Raw genomic sequence first — 14,438 nt, forward strand, 5'->3', positions numbered from 1 at the left:
TGGCTTGGAGGTGTCGTCCCAGTTCTATGAGTCAAATCACGAGGAAGACTTTGGTGATGGTTACTGCATCGCCCTTTTTGTAGGGCTTGTGATTGACTCCCTTCTGTACCTTAATTCGTAGTTTCATTACAGTAAAAAATAATTGCAGGATTATATATATATATATAAAGTGAAATTAAATATGTATGTATATTTATATCTGCTCCAAACCTAAATGTTTTAACACGCATCATTCTGGTCCATGGAGATAGAAGATAAGGCTACTTCACCGCCACCGGCGCCGACATCTTCGGCCACCGCCTCCCCCTCTCACGACTTCTCCTTCACCATCTCCTTCCAAACTCTCAGCTCGCCGGCCACCCTCAAGGGCACTGCCACCGAGCCGCCCTCTGCCTCCTCTGCCGCTTTCGACTTGGCCCCCGCCGATGATATCTTCCTCCATGGCCACCTCCTGCCTCTCCACCTCCTCTCCCAGCCCGGCAGCCCCCCGCGCGCCTCCGACATCTCGTTGGACAACTTCACCTATCCCCTCGGCCACACCGACAGCGACCGCCACGTCGACTACTTCAGCCCGAGCAAGCCCGCCAAGGAGGAGAGTAGAGCCGCGAAGCCGACGTCGGCGTTCGCGTCCTTCTTCGGCCTCGCGAGGCTGAGGAAGCGGAACGAAAAAGAGGCGGCGGAGGAGGTGCCGACGGCGACGACGAAGAGGAAAAGGAAGGGGCTCGACGTGAGCAGGCTGCTGCGGAAGTACGCGAGCCTGATGGAGCTCCTGTTCTTCTTCAGGACAGGGGAGAGGGAGCGCCGCCGCCGCGACGATGACCTGCGACGGCGACCGTGCTCCTTCTCGGGGCACTCGAATCGGAACAATAAGGCGGCGGCGGCGGCGGCAGCGGCGACGCAGGGAGAGTGGTGGCGGCGGAGGAAGGGGCAGATGTCGGCGCCGGCGTCGATGAGGACGTCGCCGACCAACAGCGGCCTCCTCTCCGCCTCCTCGATGACCATCTCCTCGACCTCCACGTCGGACAGCAGCACGATGGAGGAGCTGCAGAGCGCGATCCAGGCGGCGATCGCGCACTGCAAGAACTCCATCGCCGTCGCCGCGAAGCAGAAAGCCGGCGAGACGTGACGTGGAGCCGGAGGAGGACGCTGCGTTGGCAGGAAGTCAACGTACCAATCTGTAGAAATTCAAGAGCAGAACCAAAAAAAATAGAAAAAGAAATTAAGTATAATTAATTTTTATCCTTTGAAAAGAATTTTATGATCAATCATAATTATATTCAACCAATTGTGCTTTCTTTTCAATCGTTCCTTCCTAATTTCCACTTTTCATGATTGAAATCCACATAAAAAATAAAAAAAAGTCTTCTTTAGACTTTTTTATAGGAAATTTTCAACAAAGACTAAGAATATTTAGGCACGTAAAAGAATGAGAATCAGTTTTTTCTTCTTTCTTTCAATATATAAAATATATATATATATATATATATCTTTGTTGAAAATTAAGTACAAATAATAGAAAATTATTTTTTTTATCTTTGTAATATCTTAATCAAACTTATTCCACAGATCGTGCACGGCAGTCAATGCACTTGCCGTGTTTCTTTGGAATTATGAGAGAATTAAATTGCTTACGTGATTGTTTTGGACTAATTAACAATTACTCCTTTTTCTTTCCTTTTTTTCCTTTTTTATATTTATAAATTCTATATGCCCTTGCATGAACCGGTTGGGTTTGGTTCGGTTTAATTTGATCGAACCGAATGCTTCAATTTAGGTTAATTTGCTTTGTAATCAATATTCTTAAGAACTAAATATGTTTAATTAATTTGTTATTTAAATGGTCCCTCATTAGTAGTCCAGCCACTATTCCTTAATTAATTCAATATTACAGAGGTCATTCCAATAATTAGAGGTTGGTGATTATCTTAAATCTCTTATTCTAATAGTTCATTGAGAATTTTTTAGTGTCAAATGGGTCGGATCATGCTCGACGACATTTCATAAATTAGTTACGTGGTAGTGCTAATCATGATCCATTAAAGATTTGGGTCAACTTAAGCCAAGTAGTACAACTCGTCAATAACTTAACTTATTTTTAAGAGCATCACATTTGTATCAATGTGTGGGTACTATAATATAGGAATGATGTTACAATTAATATAAATATATGTTATAATATCCACACATATTAATGTTTAATTTTTTGAACACAGTTAATATGGATGAGTGTTTTTATTTATTTAATATTAAATATGAATAAAGATAGAATGAGTAAACATGAACCTCACAAATAATAATAGTAAGAATGTTAAAATGAATGTGAATGTGTGTTAATAAAAAGAATGTATTAATATAAAATTTTAGGATATTAAGTAAAAAAATAGGCTTGAATTTTCAAAATGGAATATTTTGTCAGCAATGAAATTCTCACTTTCATGTTTTTTATTTGGTATAATAATGGATATATACAATCTACGTTGATTATATAGATATCAATTTAAAAAATAGAAAAAAATCAATTAAAATATTATATTTCTAAATGAAGAAATTTCTCCTATCAAGGAATTTTATAGATTTTCTTTCATCATCAACTATCCTAAAATATTATATTTCTAAATGAAGAAATTTCTCCTATCAAGGAATTTTATATATTTTCTTTCATCATCAACTATCCTAAAATACTTAATTAATCTTTCTAACGTATAAATTTCAATTTAGTTCTAATTTTTCCACTATTTACACACCTGGGGCGCGATCCGTTTGGGATGGATCCTGTGAATCTATACATGTGTGTGCGTTGGAAGTCAACGGAAAAACATATTAATTAATAGATTTATTTGCGCTTAAAACCCCCTCAAATTAAAATATTAGTACCGAGGACCTTCCCGGAAGCTTAATTAATTGGGTGCAAAGTGGCCAAGTTGAATAAGAGAATCGCTTGCGAGTTGGTAGACGGCGACGACTTCCAAACGAGGGAGCAGACGGATGGAGAGGGAGAGCGTCTCCAGAAGCTTGAAGAGGCCGTGCGGCGGCGGCGGCTGCGGCGGCGGCGGCGCGGTCGCCCGGTTGCTGCTTCCGGCGGCGGTGCTGGTCCTGATCTGGGTCGGGACGTACCTCCGACTAGCTTTGCCGGAGACGCATCCCGGCGGTGCAGCGTTCCGATCATCGGGTAATTAATTAATTAATACTACGCTTTTATTTTCTTGATTTTCTTTTCTTTCTTTCATTTGTTTTGTGCTTCGCCGTACGTCGCCGTCGTCGTCGCAATAGTTTTTGCATGAATATAATTCTATCGGTGCGTTAATTTCTTCATGCAATCGGTTGTTCTAGTTCAGTATTTAATTTCTTATAAATTTAGAATTATAACTCTCTATGTAATTCTATGTGTATTGTCTAATTAAAGAGATCAAATATATAGGATTAGTAGATCGATTTGACTAAGAAAGAAAAGTAATTAATTGGATAATATTGGCTAATTGATCCAAATAATAAACATCTTCAAGATTGGATTAACTATGCTTGTCGAATTAAACGGGTCAAGAAAGGCAACTTAGATAATAAGCCATACGATAATAAGTGCAACTTGTTAGATTGATTTGAGCGATTGAATTTGATAATTCAATTGGATGAATCAGGTGCATTGTTGATTTGTCATAATAGAGGAATTATGAAGTGGATAATGACTAATTGGCTTGAATAATAAATCCTAATTAAAGATAATTGGATGGACTATTTAAAAATAATTAATAAGTCAAATCAACCATTAAAGAAGGTTGATGTAGCCACTAAAGTGGTAGATTATCACTAGAATCCGAATAGAATCTTTACAAATTAATCTTTTGGGAAATAATTTTTTTTCCATTTGAAGAGGTCAATTCAATATCATGATTTATTTTTTTTTCAAATTATCCAAATCTTAACTGTAGATAAATTAAATAAAATATTTTAGATCTAAATTATGTTATATATTATAAAATTACTACTAACTATAAATATGAAAAATACTTATTGCATTCCACTCCAAGAATTTTGAAGCTCTTATTTTTTTTATTCAATTAGATCGTTAAGTATTTAATATTTTCTTTAAGGTCCAAAAAATTATTCGTCGTCTTCCTCCGCTGACCCGCTTCTCGGTGGTCTCCTCTCCCCCGACTTCGAAGCAAGCACCTGCCTCAGTCGATACCAGGCGGCTATCTACAGGAATCCGTCGCCGTACTCTCATTCCGCTTACCTCCTCAGCCGCTTGCGCGAGTATGAGGCCCTCCACCGCAAGTGCGCCCCGCACACCGCGCTCTACAACCGCTCCGCCGCCGTGCTCAGCTCCGCCGCAGGCAATGCCTCCGCCGCCTCCGAGTGCCAGTACGTAGTCTGGATCCCCCACAACGGCATCGGGAACAGAGTCATCACCATCGTCTCCGCCTTCTTATACGCCCTGCTCAACAATAAGGTGCTCCTCCTCTACATCCCCGACGACTTCACGGACCTCCTCTGCGAGCCCTTCCCCGGCGCAACGTGGGCCCTCCCAGCCGACTTCCCCATCAGAGATCTCTTCAGATTCGACACCGAGTCGCCGGAAAGCTTCGGAAACCTGCTCAAGTCGAAGAGCACCTCGATTGATTCTCGATCTTACGTCTACCTGCATCTTCCGTGGTACTACGGCGACTGGGACAAGCGGTTCTTCTGCGAGGATTCGCAGCGAACGCTGCGGAAGGTGCCGTGGTTGCTGCTGAAGTCGGACCACTACTTCGTGCCGTCTCTGTTTCTGGTCCCTGAGTACGCCGACGAGCTCCGCCAGCTGTTCCCGGAGCGGTCCGCAGTCTTCCACCACCTCGTCCGGTACCTTATCCACCCGAGCAACGAGGTATGGGGCCGCGTCACCAGGTACTACAGAGCTTATTTGGAAAAAGCCGACGAGAGAGTCGGCGTCCAAATCAGGGTCTTCGACAACTTCCCGATCCCTTTCGAGAAAATGCTGGAGCAGATTATGAGCTGTTTGATGGGCGAGAGACTGCTGCCGAAGGTCGATGAGAAAAATGCTGCAGCGGCAACGTCCGTCGACACCAAAGTGAAGGCGGTGCTGGTGACGTACTTGAAACCGGGGTACTCGGAGAAGATCAGGGACGTGTACTACCGGCGGGCGACGACGACGGGGGAGGTCGTCGGGGTATTCCAGCCGAGCCACGAGGAGTCGCAGCGGACGGATCATCGGGACCACAACGTGAAGGCGCTGGCGGAGATCGAGCTACTCAGCCTCAGCGACGCGCTGGTGACGACGGCGTGGTCCACCTTCGGGTACGTGGCGCAGGGGCTCGGGGGGCTGAGGCCGTGGATCCTGCTGCGGCAGACGCAGTCGCATGACGCGTGCCGCCAGGCGGCGTCGCCGGAGCCGTGCTACCTCATGCCTCCGCGCCCGGAGCAGTGCTTCGGAGACGGCGGCGGCGGGCATGCCATTTTGAGGAATGTGAGGCGATGCGAAGATGAAGGCGGCGGCATCAAGCTATTCGATTAGTTATTTTCAGTTGAAGAAAAACAGTGTGCATTCCTACTTGATGAATTTTGCTCATGGAAATTTGGAAGAACTCTCCTCAGATCCTCTCTTTACATATCTGTTCATGGGATTTTGTTCATGAAACTTGTTAAAAACTCCATACAGCAGCATGGAATTAGTCTAATTACATTGTACATTAATTACAATATCTTTCCATAAGACAATTCATAATTATAGCATTGTGTGTGATAGTTGTCAAATGTTTGTTGCTGCATCTTATTGCCTCATCTTAAACCCTTTCTATTTATTTTTGATTTCCTAATTGTTTGGAGACAGAAGGGAAATGATCGATTAAAATTGAATATATTAGAAAGAAAATGGAAATGGAGAAAAAGAAATGATCGTCTCGTCCTGCAAAGAATAAATGGCCATGTAATGGTTGTCTTTCCCAGCGCAAGAACAACTCATCCAGCAGTTTTATATGTAAGCAAATTAAATATTCTTCCTGCACTCGCTGTGTAAGCAAGAAATCTAATGCATTCAATAAAAAAAATAGAAAGAAATCATGTGCAAAAAGAAAGATAGTAATCTCCCTTGCTTGCTACTTTTTTTGATTCACTTGCTCTCTTCGTTCCGCTGATCTGTATATATGTATGCGTCTTCTTCTTCTTCGTTCCTGAGCTCAAAGATCGGTCATCAATGGCGGATCACAGCATCAGACTCATGGTCCACTCTGCTTTCGTCGTCATGTTCGTCCTCCTCCTGCAATCTCACATCGCAATCTCTCAAGAAGTCGGTACGTGAGCAAGCTTCGCAGCTTAAAAATTTGAACTTGATGTGGATTTATGATCAAAAGCTTGATTGATTGGCGGTGGTACGTTGGTTATTTGCAGACGAGGAGTTGGAGTTCAGCTACCAGGAAGGGAGCGAGGCGGGGCCGGAGCACTGGGGGCACATCCACAAGGATTGGGCAGCCTGCGGCAACGGCCGGATGCAGTCGCCGGTGGATCTCTCCGACGAGCGCGTCCGGATTCTGCCCCTCCTGGGTCGCCTCCGCCGTTCCTACCGCCCCGCCGCCGCCGTGCTCAGGAACCGCGGCCACGACATCATGGCGAGTGATCTGATGAAATCGTAGTCTCTACCTGTCAAAAAAATCGATTTTGGTAACGCCAAAAAGATAAAGATACAATTTTGATCCTGAATCTTCAATCTGGCAGCTCCGGTTCGAGGGCGACGCCGGAAGCGTGCGAATCTACGGGAGCGAGTACGCTCTGAAGCAGCTGCACTGGCACTCGCCGTCGGAGCACACCATCAACGGACGCAGGTGCGGCGATCTCCCTTCATCTCCAAACTCTTCGAATTCAACAAATCTCGATCGGCTGTCTTTTCGCAGGTTCGATATGGAGCTCCACATGGTTCATCAGAGCGCCGACAACCGCACTGCCGTCGTCGGCATTCTCTACACCTTCGGCCGCCGCGAACCCTTCCTCGGCGAGGTCATTCATTCATTCACATATACATACATACATAACTGAAAATTTTTTCATTGGTATTTCAATAACAAAAACAAAACAAATTTCTTGATGCAGATGGAGAGATACATGGAGATGATCACAGACAAACATGAAGCAGAGGAAGAGGTGGGCATGGTGGATCCAAGGAAGATAAGGAGAGGGAGCAGGAAGTACTACAGATACATGGGCTCTTTAACCACACCCCCTTGCACTGAAGGTGTGGTTTGGACCATCATCAACAAGGTTAGTCGTCGATATTGCGATCGATAAGATTCTTTCTTACTGCTGAGACAAACTGTTCATCAATAAGGTGTGGCTTTGCAGGTGAGAACAGTGTCAAGGGAACAAGTAAGACTGCTGAGAGAAGCTGTTGATGATGTAAGTAATACTACGAAACTTCATTTTAGTTTGAAGATGCATAAAGTAATTAAGCATTGTTAAATTCACTTGCAGGACTCGTCGAGGAATGCAAGGCCAACACAGGAGATCAACGATCGGGGAATCGGTTTATTTCGTCCACGACGAAAAGGATACTGATGGGCTTGTGTTTTGTTCGATGAATAAATGCTTGATTCTAGCATTTTGCTCATCTTTGTGTTTGAATCTAGACTCAGTTAATGAGAAGAAGTGATGCAATTAATTAATCCTCTATATATCGTGAAAATGAGAAGGAATACAATTATTGAATTGAGAAACTGATGATTTATAGATCACATAGCAACGATACATAGACTGGAAAACGAATTGGCGTCGAAGAAGCGTGCAATGGGAAACGCATCGACGGAACGGAAGGGTTGGGAGACGCGCCTTCAGGCGAGCATGGGGCGGCGACGGCGACGGCGACGGCGACCGGAGAAGAGAGAAGAAGGTAGAGACCACGCGAATCGGAGTCGGGTGGTCGTCGAACCGTTCGTTTGAATTCGGTTCGACCCGCCTAAATGATGGGCCGGGTTCGGGTCGGTCTTTTCCTGGGTTAGGGGTCGGCCTGGGTTAGACCGTTGGCAGTTGAAAAACGGAAAAACTTTTTCCAATTTTTTTAATGTTAATTATATTTTAAATTTGATTGTGTTATAACATCAGATCGATGCAGAGAGTAAAATTCTAAAAAAGGCCAAAAAATTCGACAAAAAACATCAACCACCGTGACTGTGTAAACTATACCATACAGGAACTTGATCATCTAGATTGAGTTAACATCAACCATGACCGTATAAATTATGCTCCCGGAGCATAACTGAACTGGTTACGACGAAACAAACTTACAGAAAAGGATAAAAGTTCGAATTTCAACGAAACCGAAACAATACCCTCCTCCGTCGTGGTTAACTACAGTTTATCGATTTACCTCTTTACATATATTCGTGAAGCAAATCATGTGAAACTGCTAAGATAACGGATTCCACCTTTACAGAAGACTGTGTAAACTATACGATACAGCTCTCTATCAGTTCTGTTGATCTGGTAATTAAACTTGGCGTGCTTAAGGAGTTCTAATGTCATAATAAAAGAGTATCACTGTCTGCAAGATCATAATCCTTTTGCATATGGTTTGAGATTGCATATAGTGGATAGAGTAGTAGAAATTTTTACAAAAACTTACCATTACTTCCAGTTTGATCTTATTCAGCATTTCAAAATCATTTCGGCAGCTAAAGACCAGGAAAACAAAACTCATTGATTTTTCTTTTCACCAATCTATATTTTTCACAACTCGTATCTCAAGTCCCCATAAATATCAATGAGAAAACACTTCCAGGAAAAAAGAAATTAGCTAACTAATGGCATTCGATATCGAACCAAAATATGCTTGGTCTCGGTCTTCAAGTTTCGGCGCCAGACGAGTTGCTTCCGTCTATATACTCGGGCACAATCTTCAGTGGTCTCTGCTTCTCATACTGGGAAAAGAATGAAGCAAAGCAGCATGTGTGAAACATACAAAAACAAACAAAGAAACAAAGAAAAAGGAATAATGATGAAGGACAAAGGCAGTGGTTTCAGAATCGACAGTTTAACTAGTTAACCAGGGATCTGGAGGCCAAAGTAATGAACATAATATTCTGAAGAACTTTACCTTTTTACGAAAGTCGTCAATCTCCTCCGCAGTCAGAGCTTCCTCCCAGCCATTTTTGTCCCATCCAAGGGACCGTAAGAAGGCTTCCTCCTCAGGATCGACAACATTGTCTGAGTTGGGATTAGTTTCTACATTGTCATCAGCAAAAGATCTCTCAGATTGATCAGAAGCACAAAAATCTAGATTCATACTTCCAATATCTGTTGGTTCATCAAAACCATCAGATACTGATGGAAGGCTATTTTTCATCATATTAACAGGGAAGGTGCTGTGCTGTTGCTCTCCATTTGACTTTTCCGCACTCAGTGGTGGTTCGAGTGAGCTTGGCACTGAAATAGTACTTGAACTATTCGAAGATTTCTTCCTTAGCAAATTGAAGAAGGCATTCCTATTTTGAGCTTGAGAAAGGATTTTTCTATCCCCTGTATTCTTGTCGATGTTAACATTCTGGTCAGTTGAGATCTTTGAAGGAAGAACTGCAGAAGACAACATGGGACCAACGGGGTTCACAACCTTGCTTAGACCTTGACCATCTTTAGCAATGGAGGTGATGCCATTCTTCTCTCGGTTAAGAACCTGAAAATTCCCCACTGAAGATGTCTTTGCAACATCAGAATTGGTTGGCGATCGAATAGTTTGGTTCACATGCAACAGTTGGCCAGCCTTGACAAGAGAAGTAAAATCCCCACCTCTTGCAACTTTGGATTTTGCCTTATCTGATAGATTGCCATTCTGAGAGCAACAAAATATTGTGAACAAATGAAGAATAAAAACATGAACAGGGAAAAACAGTTTTTTTATCTAATTGAGATCTATAAAAGGTGAATCACTCCAATAGTCAAGCTTGAACACAATGTTTTTATCCATTAAATTGCTTGTGTATAAACAAATAAAAATCCAGATGTGGACAAATTTGTAGATCATGTTAATTAGGCAGATAGTTGCCTTCACAGATCTCTCTCCTAAATGTCTATAATAAGTCGAACCAATGGGGCACTTAACAGAACAGCATTTCAGGCTTATACTTCAGTACATGTTCAGAAATGGTTGCAACCTACACCATGCAGTAGAGAAAAAGAGGTAATGACAAGCAACAAATAGCAGGGATGAATCTTCTCACTCTACCGAGCCTTATGCAAGATATATCACTAGTAATACTAAAATTTATTAAAATTGATTGGCTAACTACTTATCCTAAGACTTTGAGGTCTAGAAAAAAGACCAATTTATATATTTATGTTCTTAACATGCTCTTTATGTGTGGATCTAATACTCTCCATGCCCCTTCATGTGTGGATTTAATACTCTTCCACATGTGTGAGTTTAATACTCTCCCATCATATGTGGGTGCATATACTTTCCTTGATTGGTACAAACCCATATATAAATTGTTGATTTTTTTTTTTAACATGGGTAGGATTTAAAGCTGGACCCCTGCTCTCATATCATGTTAAAGTTAATTGGTTAATGACTTATCACAAAAGCTTGAGTTGTTAAGAAAAACCAATTTACATATTTATATTCTTCACAACGCCGACCTCACTTAGTGGGATAAGGCTTAGTTGTTGTTGTTGTTATTCCAACAACTAATATTTTATTTGGTCTCCTCTACCATTTGTGTCTTCCACTCAAATAGACTCAATCCTTTTAATTATACAATCTATGTGTAGACATTGTGACAGCCTAAGTTTCCTAAAAAAACATTTTTCATCAAATGGATGAAGCTTTTGTTAACCAATGATCAGGCCAGAAATTTAAAGAAAAAGCAGAGTTCAATCTCCATTATAAACAAAAATATAAAAGAAAGAAGATGGATATCTTTTCTGATCAAATAGAAAGAAGGAAAAAAAAGGAAATATGCTCGTTTATTTTCTTGAATAAACAGTTGAGCAAGGACCTGAACAGACACAAGCATTTGAGGGGGTTTTTTGCCTTCTACAGGGAGATCCTCTAATGTATCATAAATATCTTAAACTGGCTTTTTTGCATGAACACGAAGCATAAATAAACCATTTAACTTGGTCAAGTTTTCTTATAGGATGCATTTAAGATGTAGTAAAATTTTCAGAATCATGGAGTCAAATTAAATACATGCCATTTTTCTATTGGTTATCATAGATATTGTAACTGAATCCATCATCTAAAGCATTGAGCATAATGAAATTTTGGGTTATCTATTGTAAGTTAAGGAGTAGGAAAATTGGAATCTATATTCTCACTAACTGTTGACAAACGGGAAAAGAAGAGGAAGATCAACAACTGAGATAGAAACTACCACAAAAAATCATAATCAAAATGGGGGAAGCATGAATAGAACATAGATATATTGCACCCAACTAGAACTGAGTTGCAGGACTTTATACAAAATCGTAGATAGTTTTCCATTTTATTCTCTCTACATGTATAGGAAGCAAACAATCATCTTCACTTTTTACTACAAGACATCCCATTATGGTAAAAGATACCAACTGACAGCGTGTTACAGGCACTGCTAATATGCACCCTAAAATCACACAGAACTGACTTTTTAAAAGTTAAGAAACACATTTATTCAGCTTTACCACACACCCTACTTATCTTATTCAAACAGTAACTTATTTTGCATGATACTAGTTGTCTAGTATCAGAAAGTAATACCAACTATGATGATACGACTTTTCTCATGTAATGTATGCAGTAAAAGTGCAGTGCATCAAGAAGCTTGTCCTTACAAAAATTTCTTCTCATAAGAAGATTTGAGCAATAGAGAATGAGGGAAGGAAGTAAATATTTTTTATATAAAAGATTGGGAAAAAAATGAACTTGCCAAGAATCAAGGAGGTTATCATACCAAGGCTTTAGGCAATGAAGGTGTCATGGGTATCAACTGCTTGCATTTCCGAAGAGTTAGTTCTTCAATCCTTTGAGAGTTTATGAGCAACTGCAAATAAATGGAAGATTAGTTTATGAAAATGTTGTCTCAGTGTTAAAGAAACATGCAACAATAATTCCATTCAATGAATTACCTGCGGAGTGTCACTAACTTGAGATGGTGCTTGAGCCAATGCCTCTGCCATGTTTAATCCTGGCATACTGCTTCCCGGTGTAGATGCATGATTGACCGTAGAAGCCTGTAGAACAGGTGAGTTTATACTTCCATCAGTTTCAACTTTGACTGGTACTTGTGCCAGGGCTGAAGTTCCAATTATGACAGGAGTGCCAGTAGGAAGACTCTGAACAGCAGTTCTAAGACCAAGAGGTGACACAACAGCTGCATCTGAGAAGCCCTGCTTTCCTTCAACTCGAAGAGATGGAAACTCTTTGTCAAATGAGGTTTTGCCGATACTTGCAATAGTACTTCCCCTAGATGGAGAACTGTTATTTCCACTACTTCCATGCTTTTTTGCCCAAGACTCAACTTGCCTTCCTGCTACAAAAGATTGAGACCGCCTTAAGGCATGCTCTTCAGACCTAACTCCTATTACTGAATCATGATATTCAAATTCATTGTCAAGCGAATGCAACTTGTTTTCTCTGTCACGGAAATCAAAATCCTTATCCTGGTTCCTATCCCGAGATCTCCTGAAACTACTGTAAGTCTGAGATCTACCAGAATTACCTTTCTCACGAACTACAGAACCATTTGAGCTCAAGCTCCGGCGCAGGTTCCTTTCTTGGTCTTCTAGTAATCTATTCCTTGGGCTTAGTCCCGCAACATTTTCATCTAAGGAAAACAAACAAACATTGCATTAGCAACAATTATACTCGTGAACAAATTCAAACACAATTTGCATAACAACAATAACTAAAGGTTAACGAATCTAATGTGAAATAGTTGGGGTACCAAAACGTTTGGAAGAACTGGTTCGCAGGCCATTGGTTGAAGTGCTCCCGTTTGCAATCTTGTACCACTGCGGAACCAATGCTGGCTCACCTTGCTCCATTTTCCACACAGACCATTATCAATATACAATTAAGATCCTCTACCTCTACATCCAATTTTGAACCAACTTACTCATCCAATGTTATTTCCTAAACAAAACACATCAACAATAGAAGCCCATCCCACTACCTTGCCCAGACGAAGTGTGAAGTTTCCTAAATGAAGAGCCAATCTCGAAGTCGTGCATCCACCACAGCCTCTAAGTTTGCATCATAAAATTGAAAGGACTTGTCTGGCAAGACATCTAAACTGTCAGCGGAGTGGGAAAAAACCTATTTTTGCTCAGATGGTTAAGCTTCAACCTTTATGCATGCATCTCACGGCATCAGACACCCATGGGAGGGCACTCGGATTTGAAACGAAGCAAAGATGCAACCATAAAACCACCTCAATTCTTTAGCAGAACGACCCCAATACTCCCCCAAAACAACAGCGCTCCCAATCGGGAACAGCAAGCCCCAAAAGGAGGAACCGAGGGCGAGGAAACGAAAGAGGGAAAATATCCCACCCTCACCTCAAAGCACCTGAGAAAAACCACGACGACCTTCAAACTTCAAACCCTAATTCCGCCCATTAAAAAATTGATAACAAGCAGAAAGACGGCGAAGATTGCCCGCGAGTCTCCGCGCCCAAGCGAGACAGATTCCTGCTAACTGGAATCCGGTTTCGATCGGACAAAGGTAGTTGCGAGGGATTCAAAGAGGCACCGCCGGGGCGAAGAGATCGATTTGGACCTCTCTAATCGAGGAATCGGAAGCCGCTGGGTGTGAGAATCCTGTGGCGTGGTCAGATTGCTCGCTGTGATCGTTGCGGTCTCGACTGGGCAAAAACCTACGATCGATGATGACGATGAGAGGAGATGGGTAAGGATGCAACTAACTCGCTCTCCTTCTCGGCTTCTTGCTCTTTGTGGTTTATTATTTTATTTAATTACGAAATAATACCAAAAATAAAATTAATTTAAAAAAATTAAATATTTTATCCGGAAATAAATATCACTCGATCCGTGTGTGGTGGTGGCGAAAGATTGTCTCGGTCTTAAAATTCTAAATTTTAAATATTATTTTGGTTTTTTTTTATTTATGGACACATTTTAGCTAATTTAAAGGAATAATTTCCATTTTTAACTTTTTCTTTTGATGTTTCCTCTTTTTTGGAGTCTTAACAATTAATCGTGTGGTGTTTTCTTTAAAATTTACAAATTAGAATAACTTGAGAATATGTCTAACAAAACAAATTAGATTTATAATTTATATTTTTGAAAATAAAATTAATTATTGGATTTTACAATATTTTTATGTGTAATCTATTGGCTAATATCAATAATTTGGTGAAATGATTTTTATTTAAAATTTGTATAGTAGCTTAAAATGTTTCAAAAAAAATTCTAAATTAATTATATAAAATAATCTTCACATCAAAGACTTCAAGAAGAAGAAAAAT

General features: G+C 41.1%; 4 protein-coding genes across 5 annotated transcripts; 3 read left to right on the forward strand and 1 right to left on the reverse strand.

The window, feature by feature from the left end:
• Window positions 1-237: 237 nt before the first annotated feature.
• Window positions 238-1,265, forward strand: LOC141846667 (BRI1 kinase inhibitor 1-like). The gene has a single exon (XM_074734707.1). The coding sequence runs from the start codon at window positions 242-244 to the stop codon at window positions 1,124-1,126; it is 885 nt and encodes a 294-aa protein (XP_074590808.1). The 5' UTR covers window positions 238-241; the 3' UTR covers window positions 1,127-1,265.
• A 1,678-nt stretch (window positions 1,266-2,943) lies between these two features.
• Window positions 2,944-5,739, forward strand: LOC141846390 (galactoside 2-alpha-L-fucosyltransferase-like). The gene is made up of 2 exons (XM_074734422.1): window positions 2,944-3,169; window positions 4,089-5,739. Exons 1-2 carry the CDS (start codon window positions 2,986-2,988, stop codon window positions 5,507-5,509), a joined length of 1,605 nt encoding a protein of 534 aa, XP_074590523.1. The 5' UTR covers window positions 2,944-2,985; the 3' UTR covers window positions 5,510-5,739.
• Window positions 5,740-6,187: 448 nt separating this feature from the next.
• On the forward strand, window positions 6,188-7,539 carry LOC141846616 (alpha carbonic anhydrase 7-like). The gene is made up of 7 exons (XM_074734651.1): window positions 6,188-6,284; window positions 6,382-6,599; window positions 6,706-6,812; window positions 6,882-6,984; window positions 7,078-7,245; window positions 7,327-7,380; window positions 7,456-7,539. The coding sequence occupies exons 1-7, from the start codon at window positions 6,188-6,190 to the stop codon at window positions 7,537-7,539; spliced, it is 831 nt and encodes a 276-aa protein (XP_074590752.1).
• Window positions 7,540-8,663: 1,124 nt separating this feature from the next.
• Window positions 8,664-13,886, reverse strand: LOC141846772 (uncharacterized). 2 transcript variants are annotated; one of them, XM_074734817.1, is made up of 6 exons: window positions 12,897-13,886; window positions 12,672-12,776; window positions 12,079-12,479; window positions 11,904-11,993; window positions 9,074-9,805; window positions 8,664-8,897 (listed from the first exon to the last, which is right to left on the reverse strand). In XM_074734817.1, the coding sequence occupies exons 1-6, from the start codon at window positions 12,994-12,996 to the stop codon at window positions 8,823-8,825; spliced, it is 1,503 nt and encodes a 500-aa protein (XP_074590918.1). In that variant the 5' UTR covers window positions 12,997-13,886; the 3' UTR covers window positions 8,664-8,822. The 2 variants fall into 2 exon arrangements, with proteins under 2 accessions (XP_074590918.1, XP_074590917.1); XM_074734816.1 differs by having other exon boundaries at window positions 12,079-12,776.
• Between the last annotated feature and the right edge of the window lie 552 nt (window positions 13,887-14,438).

Source organism: Curcuma longa, chromosome 15 (assembly GCF_044706935.1).
Source record: "Curcuma longa cultivar G26 ecotype Majalengka, Jawa Barat chromosome 15, ITB_CL_G26_1.1, whole genome shotgun sequence".
Classification (NCBI taxonomy): Eukaryota; Viridiplantae; Streptophyta; class Magnoliopsida; order Zingiberales; family Zingiberaceae; genus Curcuma; species Curcuma longa.